The sequence below is a fragment of the Cyrtonyx montezumae genome, unplaced genomic scaffold, assembly GCF_038088225.1.
Source record: "Cyrtonyx montezumae isolate F1298 unplaced genomic scaffold, pur_monq_1.0 scaffold_8, whole genome shotgun sequence".
NCBI classification, from domain to species: domain Eukaryota; kingdom Metazoa; phylum Chordata; class Aves; order Galliformes; family Odontophoridae; genus Cyrtonyx; species Cyrtonyx montezumae.
Genome location: NW_027072089.1, coordinates 62538216 through 62549047, shown reverse-complemented (window position 1 = coordinate 62549047; position 10832 = coordinate 62538216). Strand labels below are relative to the sequence as shown.

Here is a 10832-nt window from a genome sequence, read left to right as displayed (position 1 = left end):
AGAGCCCCTTCAGCAGTTGGGTGAGTCCTGTTCTTCTTTGTGTATGTGAATGTTAACCTACCTATAAAGACTTGACCTGGTATCCCTTAGAAGCAGTCAGAAGCAGTTTTGCAGAGCTATTTACAGAAATATATCTGCTGTGAAAGCTTGCTGCCTGCCATCTGCCCTATGCTTTTTTGGAGATGTCTACATCGGACTAATTCAAACGATGCTGTGGACAGACCACTGTTACTAGTAGGACTGTGTCAGTGGTGACATCAGAGCATGCATGCCTTGCTTTTATCCATAATCTAGTGTGTTATCTAGAAAAAAAATAGTATTCTATGTACTCTAAGACCATTCAACGTTGCATAAAAAGCATAGTAAGAAGGGACGGTTAACAGACACACTTCAGAGATGGACTCCTGATTTGACCTAAAACAGCATCTTACAGTAGAGCAGATAGATGCCCTCATGTCTTTGCATAAGCCTTCCAGGAAGCAGAACAATAATGTTCACAACTTAAAAATAAAAAATTACTTGTAAAATCTGGTTTACAAACACTTCTTCTTGTAATACAAATTCTCCATCAGTGAGATGGAAGTATTTTTACACAGGACTGCACTGTAAATTCAGTAACAATAGGTGGATGAATGTCAAGTTCCTCACTACAAAAGGTGCTAACTAGTCCATGTTTTGATCCAAGAACTGGGTTACTTTGATCCTACAAGTAAGAAACCGACTGAAGTGAACCTTTCAAAACTACTACGCGAGAATGTAGGTAGCACAAAAAGGTTACACGCTGATCTTTGAGGCTGTCAGTAGAATTTGTGACAAGCTATTTTCCCCTGCCAGGAATTGCTTTTAAGTCCAACAATACGCTTGCTGGTCCTATTTCTTAAATAACATTCCCTGAATCCTTAATACTTAAGAGATACAATTGCTGAAAATAATAATAATAAAATAAATCCACAGACCTTTTAATACCAAGAACTGAAATGCTAGTTGAGTCTTTTTTTTTTTTTTCAGAGGGAAAACTGTCAGCACAACCGTAAGGCTGTAAAATCACTCCTGAATTGTGACTTTCTATTGTCCTTTCTCCTCTCCGTGCAGAACTGAACGTGTAAAATTAGACAGTGGAGACCTCTTTAACCTTGACAATCTTCTATTCACATCATAACGTTTCACTACAAGGAGTTGGCTGCTGCGCAGGGCAAACTCCGTTTTCCAGACAAAGGTTCAGGAAGCACGTTAACTGTGAAGCCTGTTGCCTGACAAAACTGAAAGATATAAGGCAGTCTCTCCTTATCTGTTTTTAGAAGAGATGAAGCAACTCATTTTGGTGGCACCAGGGCAGTTAGGAGGGAAATATCTGTGTTCTTTAAGACCGCGCTACTCTCACAGCAGTAACAGTTCAGTGTGGAGCTGTGGGTAGGTAAGGAGAGCAACCTGCAGCACAGTGCAGTCTCAGCAGGCTCTGTGTTCCCCCCAGGGGTAACAGTCCAAATCACAGAGACTGTTCACAAGAAAATCACCAGTCGTTTATTAAAATTGGCACAGTACTTACTGCTGTAATTATTATTACTCTGAAATAACGACCAACTAAAGTGAAGTCAGGAAGTTTGTCAAATCAACCTTCTGGCTTTTCTCTTTTTCTTCTAGGTTAAGCATCCGTTTCAGCTTAGTAAAGTGAAATTTGGAGTTTCGTGGAGTCTTGGAAATGGAACTGGTTGTCGCCTGTCCCGATACATGTGTTCTGAAAGAATTAAGACACAAATACCTTAAAAGGTAAGAAATCGTAATTAATGTTAAGTAGCTATGAAAGTGGAGAAATGTAACAAGTTAAATTTTGGAACGTAAATAGTGTATTTTCATATGAAGGTGAGCAGTTGGAAGTATATTTCTGCTATGGAGATTTTAAGCTGGACCTTTCACATTAGTGACAAAAACACAGTTGTGCATTCTTCAAACGAGGTCACCTTTAAGAACTGTGAAGTCAAAATGGATCTCCTTAACAGACATCAAATAAAAGTTTAAGTGACAGACAAACAATTAGTACATGAATTCCCTTCCCAACAAGATGTTGCATTCTATTCAGTTGATAACCAGTTAAAATAAGGAGAATCAGGTACCTGGGAAGTGATGAAGGAGTGTTCCCTTTAGATCCCAACCTACTGCAGCTTGCAGGTGTCGCTCTGTTTGAAGATTGCATTTTTACATCTGGTGTCTTCAGGCTAGATTTAATAGTTGGAGTGCCTGAATTGTGGGTCTTGGTAGCCAGAAAATCTCTGCTTTTACCATAATGTCTCGTTGTTTTGTTGCATGACTTACAAGTAACAAGCTATGGAGAGAATAAAGGAAGTATCAACCTCTCTACCAGTCTTTTCCCTTTTATTTTCAAAGCCATTGTAAGAATTATTCAGACTGTTCTCCAGTTATGACAGCCTACTTGCTTAAGTGAAACAAGAGATTTTTATTTTTAAAAAGACAGTATTTACACTTAATGCTTTCATTCAAACTTCTTAAGCCAAAGACATCCCATGGATTTATCTAGAAATGACTCCAATCCCACAGGACTTAACTCTGAATGCAATGTAGTGCACTGACACAGAAAACAATCCTGTCAATAACAAAAACTGAAAGGCCATAGATCCAGTTCAGGTGCTACCTGTGGTACTCACATTTTGCTAAAAAATATGATATATAAATTGATCGTGTATTCTATCTCCGTTCAAGTTCTATTACACAATCTCCAGAGCCTAAAGATAAAATGTTTAAATTACCAAACTCTCAAAACCAGCCATCTATAACTTGTAACAGTAAGAAGCTTCCTAATAATGCAGAAATACTACAATACATAGGAAGTTTTATCTATCTTCTGTGTGTTTACTTCTAGTCTGCAAGGACCCTCCAGCAGCACAGTGTGCTGCAGAGGTGCAGCAGAACAGATAACATCAGAGAGTCTCAGAGACTGGCAGACATTCCTAATATTGCTTTCTACCATGGCAACCCTTCTTATTAAGGGACATGGGAATAATACATTCAGACACGTTTCTGAGGCACAGTTACACTGTCTGAAAAAACAAAAGACGCTTCTAGTTTAAAAAATAGAAGTGTTGCCAAAAAACCTACATGATTTTAAAAACATCTATTTCAAATCACTGTTCATTTACATGTGTGTAAACTTTACTACATTCAGAATGCTTAGAAAGGATTCAATGTAAAAAGGCCCAAGTGAAGTGGTTTCAGGTAAGTGTTTTGAGTATGTCTACACTGTCAGATTAACAAACTAAAAAAGAGAGTTAATCATCCAATGCAACTCAGGTCTGATGTATTTTTAGCTCTCCTGAAATTCAGAGTAGAAAAAACAATAACACAGCATCACGTGATCATTGAGTACTCTATGGAATATAAATGGAGGTGAATGCTTAACAGTGCAGGAATCAGCAGGCTTCCACAGCAGAGCACAGCTGCTTTGCACCCCTTGAAAAGCATATACAGTTAACTCCAGAAAGGTATCATGGGCACAACCTGTGATACTGTTGCTGGGATTCTCAGTCATACTTGAATTCTCATTTTCACAAGGCTCAGGTGTAAGATTACAGGGATCTACATTGCTAATTTTGAAAGCTGTCAGTTTCTGACAGTATTTTAAATACTTAATACCAGAAATGCTTAAATCATAAGCCACAGCACAAATGCAAACAGAACTGAGCAGAACACAAGTGCAGCAAATTGTAATTAACTCCCAAGATTAGAATATTATCCAGAGTTTAAACTGTCCCTATTTAAAACTGAATCTTAAACTACTAATATGAATGCACAGCACATCCTAAGAATCTCTCCAGCTACAGAATAAATTTAAGAGCCCACAGTAATTCCTCAGGATGCTGTTCATCAGCTGTCTAAAGAGACAGTTCTGAATGCACGCTACACATTTGTGACCCCGTAGCAAGGAAATAAAGCAAAGCTTTCATCTCCTCAGATATCCTTTATCTTGCTTTTTTTGCTGGTCAACCACGATGTAAAATTTGGCAAGAGTAACACTAAGGGTGCCCATCTGAAGCGCCCTTTTAGCCATGAGCTCTGGTGACATCTGTGGTACTTCCTCAGTTTGTGTTGTTGATTCTTTAATAATTTTTGGTATAGCAAATTTTACTCCTTCAGCCCACAGGCTCTCGTCAGAGAAAATGCCAAATGTGCCACAGTAGGGTGCTGCCTTGTTTCTTAAGACAAAAGTGATTTAAATAGTAGTGCAATGTTAAAAGCACGTTACTGTCCTTCAAAGAATTACATCTTATAATCTTCAGTAATTTTAGGAAAAAGAACCAAAGCTCCACAAGCAATATTAACTACTTTAAGTTCCACATCTGGTTTAGTTTTGAAAGACCTCCTATACTTTTTAATACCCAGCCAAACTTAAAAAATTCCTTGTGTTCAAAAGGTAACAATGATCTTCTGTAGCCATAATTGCTACAGAAATGAGATAAATGAAGCCAAGCTTGTACACTGAACAAAGGCACTTTTAGATGGCTGGTAAAACTGGAAAAAAAAAAAAAAACCTGACCATCTGTCACTCAAGCCCTTCTTCAGAGCTGAAACAAAGGCAATAAATGTCAAGCTATATCATACTGGCAATACCAGCCTTGCTTTGGTCAATGGGATGTTCTTATTCTCAGGTATGTTTGGGGGAATCAGAGGAATAGATTTCTAAGAATCCTAATGGATTCTTAGCATTTGCATTGCTGTATTAAGGCTCTGAATATACTGGAGTTGCATGGTCCCAGTTTTACCACATAAACAGGAAAAAAAAACATAAAACCAACAGTGAAAAATCTGCCACTTTTGCGAAGTTATGCAAATGATACAGTAGCTGATAATTAAAATGCTGGAGCTTCCTGGCAGGAAGAAATCATTGAATTTTCAGTAAGATCTCAAGACATCTGCACAGTTTACCCAAACTGGTGTGAAGAGAACAAGATCACAAGAAATACAGAGCTGTCTGCATAGATTATCTGATGAAAGAGGAGGAGGATGGGAGACAGAATAAAAGATTTCCACTTTTATCATTGTGCTCTTGATCTATTGTAGAGGGTAATTTCAAACATTTTGATTGTGAACGTGAACTGAAGTTATTCCAAATGGAAAAAATAAATAAATTACACACTTGGGAAAAAAAAGAAGTATGTGTGAGCTCCACTTCTTAGAGAAGATTTTTCATATCTTTTTATGCAACTAAGAGATTTCAAGGAAATCTCTAATATGTGTCAGTCTGAAGTAAATACCCTTACCAGAACGCTTTTGGAGTCCCTGTACTTCTTCAAAAGCTTTATCTGTTTCATATTGAGTTTGTAGTTCTTTGCCTCTCGTTTAAGAATCTTCTCTATCTGTGGGGTCACTTTCATCTTTGGCTTGAGCCGCACCCTGCAGCTGTCGGGAACCAGGAACTGGAAGCAGTAAGGACATATCTTCTCTCTTCCAAATTCTCCATCTACAGGTAAATAAAGTTAAAAGAGTAAAACGTAAAATGAAGTAATTATGTTCTGTAGGCAAACATTAAAAAGGGTACACTTTTATTTTAACATTACCTGGTAAGTTGTGTTTTTACTGTAAGTTTCATCTGAACATGAGGACATGCTCAGCATGAGTGAGTTCTAACCAAGTTCTAAACCACAACCTTCCCTATGAGGAAAGATTGAGAGAGCTGGAGCTTTTCAGCGTGGAGAAGAGAAAGCTCCAAGGGGACCTTATAGAGGCTTTCCAGTACCTGAAGGGGGCCTACAGGAAAGCTGGGGAGGGAGTTCTTATAAGGGCAGGTAGTTACAGGAAGAGAGGAAATGGTTTTAAACTGGAAGAGATTTAGACAAGATATTAGGAAGAAATTCTTTACTGTGAGGGTGGTGAGACACTGGAACAGGTCGTCCAGTGAGGTTGTGGACATTACCCTCCCTGGAAGCCAGGGAGGATGGGAATTTGAGCAGTGTGGTGTAGAGGGAGGTGTCCCTGCCTGTAGCAGAGTGGTTGGAACTGGATGATCTTAAAGGTTCTTTCCAACCCAAACCATTCCTGGAGTTCATGCAAAGTCTGTGCAGTGCACAAGTTCACTAGAAATAAAAGTAAATTTTACTGGAAAAACACCATCCTTTCCTAAAATAATGACAGAAGCTTACAACTCCACATGAAGCTCCTGAGAGCACTTTTTTATTATAATTTTGCCTCATCAGTGACCAAAGTCACGTGAGGCATTCTGCCTCATCTGAGTTGGAAGATAACTTTAAAGGCCATCTGGTCCAACTCCCCTGCAGTGAACAGGGGCACCTACAGCAAATCAGGTGCTCAGAGCCCCATCCAGCTTGGCTGTCTCTGGGGACAGGGCATCCACCACCTCTCTGGGCAACCTGTTTCAGTGCTAAGCTATCCTTATTGCAAAAAACTGTTTCCTTACATTCAGGCCGAGCCTCCCTTTTTTTAGTTAGAAATCACTTTCATTATTCCCTTCACAACAGACCGTGCTAAAGAGACTGTCCCATTTTTTGTTATAGCCCCCAGTGCAAGAAAGTGATGGTACGTCAGACTGCTGGGATGAAAGCTCGCAGAAAAATATCCAGACTGTTAAACGTGAATGGTGTGCTGCTGCACTTGCCTCAAGAGCCTCACTCAAACAGCTCTCCTCACCCCCCAACAAACCACCTGGATTCCACTGCCTAGCAAGCGCATCATTCCTAACGCAGACCCTCACTGCGCTGTGGGAACGGAGCAGAAGAAAGGGGAACAGGGGGAAGTCAGTCCCCATCCTCAAAGCTCCGCTCGTCCGCACATCCCGAGCCCCTCACTCGCCTCGGCAGCTGCTCAGCGTCCACCTACGGGGAAACAAACACACAGTCAGGCCCTGTCCACCCGCTCCGCTTCCCCTCGCCAACCCCCCCCCCCCCCCCCAGCCCGGCCGCTCACAGCAAGAAGCGCGCCTGGCCCGGGCAGGTGTCCGCCAGCCGCCCCGCCGCCGCCTCCAAGAAGCGCATGCCCACACCGCCCCCGGCCCCGCCGGAAGCCGATGGCGGGCAGCTCCGCTGTGCAGCGCTCCGGCGGGTACCGTGCCCGCAGCTCTATGGTTCCGGCGCGGGGCGGCGCGGAGCAGCCCTCGTCTCGGGGGCAGTTTGAGTTTCGCTGGTAGCACGGGAAGCTTTTACCACACCCGAGCTGCCTGCTCGTGTCTGACGTGCACCCATTAAAACGCTTCTGCTTCTCCGCGTTTGATGTGTGCTCTGTTCAGTCCCTCGGCCCCGTTCGTTTGCCAGGCGTTCTTTCCCTTTGATCTGTTGGTAATGGTGCTCACTTAGGAGAGGTGTTCATCTGAGCAGGCTTCACTGTACTATCGAGGAATGTGAATGAATGTAATTATTCCTCATTTTCTAACACAGGGCTTCGGAAGAGGGGAGAAAAAAAAGAGTTGTCTGTGCTTTCTCTAAAAGGAGAGCTTTGCAATGCAGTCAATAACTCTAGCTGATAACGAAGCGTTCATAATGATGACAATTACAGCCCCTGCTGGCTTTATTTTTGATTTAATATAAATTTTCGAGTGGACTTCTCCACATTACTTCCACTACTTGTTCAGCCTGAAGAAGAGAAGGCTGTGAGGATAGACCTCATTGCAGCCTTCCACTATTTAAAAGGGGATCATAAACAGGAGGGGAATCAGCTTGTTACTCGGGTAGATGGTGATAGGGCGAGGAGGAATGGTTTTAAGCCCAAGGAGGGAAGGTTTGGATGGATATCAGGGGAAATTCTTCACAGAGAGCATGGTGAAGGTGCTGGCATGGGCTGCCCAGAGGGACTGTGGATGCTCCAACCCTGGAGATATTCAACACCATGTCGGATGGGGCCCTGGGCAACCTGGTATCGTACCAGATCTCGAGGCTGGTGGCCCCAGGGGGGTTGGAACTTGATGATCCTCCAAGTTCCTTTCCAACCCAAGCAATCTTATGATTATGTGTTTTTTGTCACAGAGAGGGAATACCTCATAACACTTGTGTAAAACCCAACTTTCATCAGCCAACAGATCTTGGGCAAATAAAATAAATACACCCAATTATTAGTAATGGGGGGAAACTGGAAAAAAGAAAAAAAATGTCTTTTTGGAACTCAGATAAGCAAAAATAATGTCATCACTTGAATAAGATGCCGCCCTACCTTGGTTAACAAGTGCTGCGAGACAACAGTTAAGTACAGACTGATACAACACAGTGGGTTAATTTATATGTCTTTTCCTGCACCTGCTCTTGCCTTCCTCTCTTGCATCCCCTCAGGCTCTTCCAGTGTCTCTGAAACAGAAATAAATTTTATTCTTCTGCTCCTCCAGCTGGGCTCAGCCATTCCCTCTTTCACTCTAGTTCCTTCTGTGTAATAAATCAGCACAAACAGTATCTCCCAGTGCCATGCCCACTCTGTGTTGCTCGTCCTAGTGCACGCCTCATGACATGGAAACGGTGTTCCTCAAGTTAGGTGTGATGCTGAATGTGCCACACCAGTAACACTGGAACAAGGTGGCAATACCAGCAGACAGCTCAGGGCTCTCTCTGGGTCTGAATCTGCACTACTACCTTCAGAAGTTAGTATTGCTGTGCACCCAGCGCAGGCAGGGCCAGATCCTTAAATTCCTCAGCTCCCTGCTGCAGTATTAGAGGTACTGGAGGGATAAAGTCACCCACATCTCAACGCAGGATCCATTTGTCTCTACTTTTTCCTGGCCTGGAATCAACAAAAGCACATTAGCAGACCTATGCTGCCAACTGCTTCCTGCTGTTGTTTGGTGTTCTGTAGTTAGCACGGCTGACCGTCAAGCTGTAAATCTTGCCCGGAGTTCTGTAACAGAGGAAAAAGCAGAATGATTTGTGCTGACTTTGGGACGTCGTGCATCATTATTGATCGGAGGGAGGCAGTGAGAAAAGCGTGCCGTCTATCTGTTGCTCGCCGCTCGTCCCGGAAGGTGGTGGTAGCTGGCAGTCAGTAGAGGGCAATAGAGAAATACGGTTCGTGGTACCTAAAGGATTTGAAGCAATGATTATGTGTTTACAGGAAAAAAAAAAAAAAAAAAAGGAAAAAAAAAAAGAAAAAAGGAGAAGGAAAGAAGAGCCGGGAGGATAGGTTGTTCAGTTTACTACTGGAGACCTGACTGTGACAGAGCGTCAGGAAAACATTTTTAAGGGAGGAAGGAAGAGCTGCTGCAGCATCTCTGAGTCTCCGTTTTTTTTCCTCAGAGTTACAAAGGATAACTTGGCCAGAACTTACTGATGACTGCACGGTCAGAAGAGCCGGGAATGGGAAATGCGGGTAGGCACTCTTTGGCAGGAGCAGAAGAGGAGGCATTTCAAAGATCCTGCAGGTGACCGAGGTGAGCAAACTAATAGCTTCTCTTTGAGTGAGACCATAGGTGTTCAGTCAGCTGCGTAAAGTCATCAGCAAATGGAGCAATTGCAATTAAGGGAGAATTTTGCTCTTTCTGGCACGCTGGTGTATGACTCGTTTCATCTTGGAAAAAAGCAGGTAGTGATGCTTCAGGGATAAGCACTTTTGAGCATATATTATTTTGCTTAAACCGGTGACTTGTTCTGTGTGCAACATTTTATATTAGCCCTGTTTGACATGGTTATCATTTTACAGTGTTTGTGGACTATACTTCCTAGACTAGCTCATAGGGAAATATGTAAAGAATAATACAAGACTATTGTTGTTCCCTTCAGAGGGGATTTTTAATCAGCTTTTGGAAAAATGTGGCTTGAAGATTTAGACAAATTTATTAAGAGATTTTGAAAGGATGGTGAGAATGCTGTCGTATTTTCCAAAGGCTTTCTTGTCAGAAGGATACTGAGAAGTAATAGTAAAGACTATAACAGTAAAAAAAAAAAAAGAGTTAAGCCATAGAAATAAGAGGGTTAATGGAAGGTTTGGGAAACAGGGAAAAAAAAAAAAAAAAAGAAAAGAAAAGACTAAGTTAAGAATTAAGCATATGAAATACTTTTCCGTTGCCAAGATCTCAGCTGGTGTCACCATAACACTTGGAAAATATCCTCAGGATGCTAGGAGCCATTAAAGCAGTACAGATTATCAGAGGATAAACTTCCACTTCGGCTGCCACCAGTACCAGAAGTGACCAATAAGAAACATCTGAGAAATGAAAGATGAGGAACCGGAACATTGACATTCTGAGGATATCACAGAGCAAGTGCAAGGGTATCTAGAGGTCAGTCAAACAGTACCCAACTGAAATAAGGCAGGATGATAAATAAAAGAGGTAAATCATATTCTAAAAACACACTACGAGCTTCAAAAAGCTAATTAAGGAAAATAGTATCTCGTGTTCTTCCTGAAATGGAATTTGTTTTCTAAGTGTTGTGATAGGTAAGGAAATGACACGCTGATTTGTCTGTGTTTTTGTGTGTCAAAATGTGTAAAAGATTAACATGTTGATTGTTTGTTTATTCATTGTTTAGAACACAGCTTCCTTAGAGCATGTGCCCGAGGGAACTGAAAGATAGCATATATAGAACTTGTCACTATTTTCTGTGGGCTGGCAACATCCATCTGACAGGGAAGGGACTCAATGAATATCATAATCCCCTCTGTCTTAAAACCTACAAGTTCCAATTCCAGTCTCCATTTTTTCTTTCTCCATTCCATTTCCAGTGCTTCAAATTTCCCTGTAAACCTATAGCATATATATTCTCTGAAAAGATAATAGAAATTAGTGATGGTCTTGAACAAAAACCCCAGAGAGAAGGACAACTGCAGTTTAAGGAAATCCATACCAACTCCTTTTAAAGCAGTCTGTGGTGGGAGTGAGTAGTTCCTGATCTAAA

At 41.7% G+C, this 10832-nt stretch overlaps 1 protein-coding gene across 2 annotated transcripts; it reads right to left on the bottom strand.

Moving 5' to 3' along the window:
• Positions 1-1498: 1498 nt before the first annotated feature.
• Positions 1499-7033, bottom strand: CUNH18orf21 (chromosome unknown C18orf21 homolog). Of its 2 annotated transcripts, XM_065752120.1 has the most exons (5): positions 6931-7033; positions 6817-6839; positions 5271-5470; positions 2112-2320; positions 1499-1735 (listed from the first exon to the last, which is right to left on the bottom strand). In XM_065752120.1, exons 1-5 carry the CDS (start codon positions 6996-6998, stop codon positions 1582-1584), a joined length of 654 nt encoding a protein of 217 aa, XP_065608192.1. In that variant the 5' UTR covers positions 6999-7033; the 3' UTR covers positions 1499-1581. The 2 variants fall into 2 exon arrangements, with proteins under 2 accessions (XP_065608192.1, XP_065608191.1); XM_065752119.1 differs by lacking the exons at positions 6817-6839; positions 6931-7033 and adding an exon at positions 6655-6772.
• Between the last annotated feature and the right edge of the window lie 3799 nt (positions 7034-10832).

Coding starts and splice junctions, on each gene's coding strand:
- CUNH18orf21 (XM_065752119.1), bottom strand. CDS start 6,772: ATGGGGACTGACTTCCCCCTGTTCCCCTTTCTTCTGCTCCGTTCCCAC. Junction 2,321..5,270: donor GGGACTCCAAAAGCGTTCTG/GTAAGGGTATTT, acceptor TTCTCTCCATAG/CTTGTTACTTGTAAGTCATG. Junction 1,736..2,111: donor ACTCCTTCATCACTTCCCAG/GTACCTGATTCT, acceptor TAATTCTTTCAG/AACACATGTATCGGGACAGG.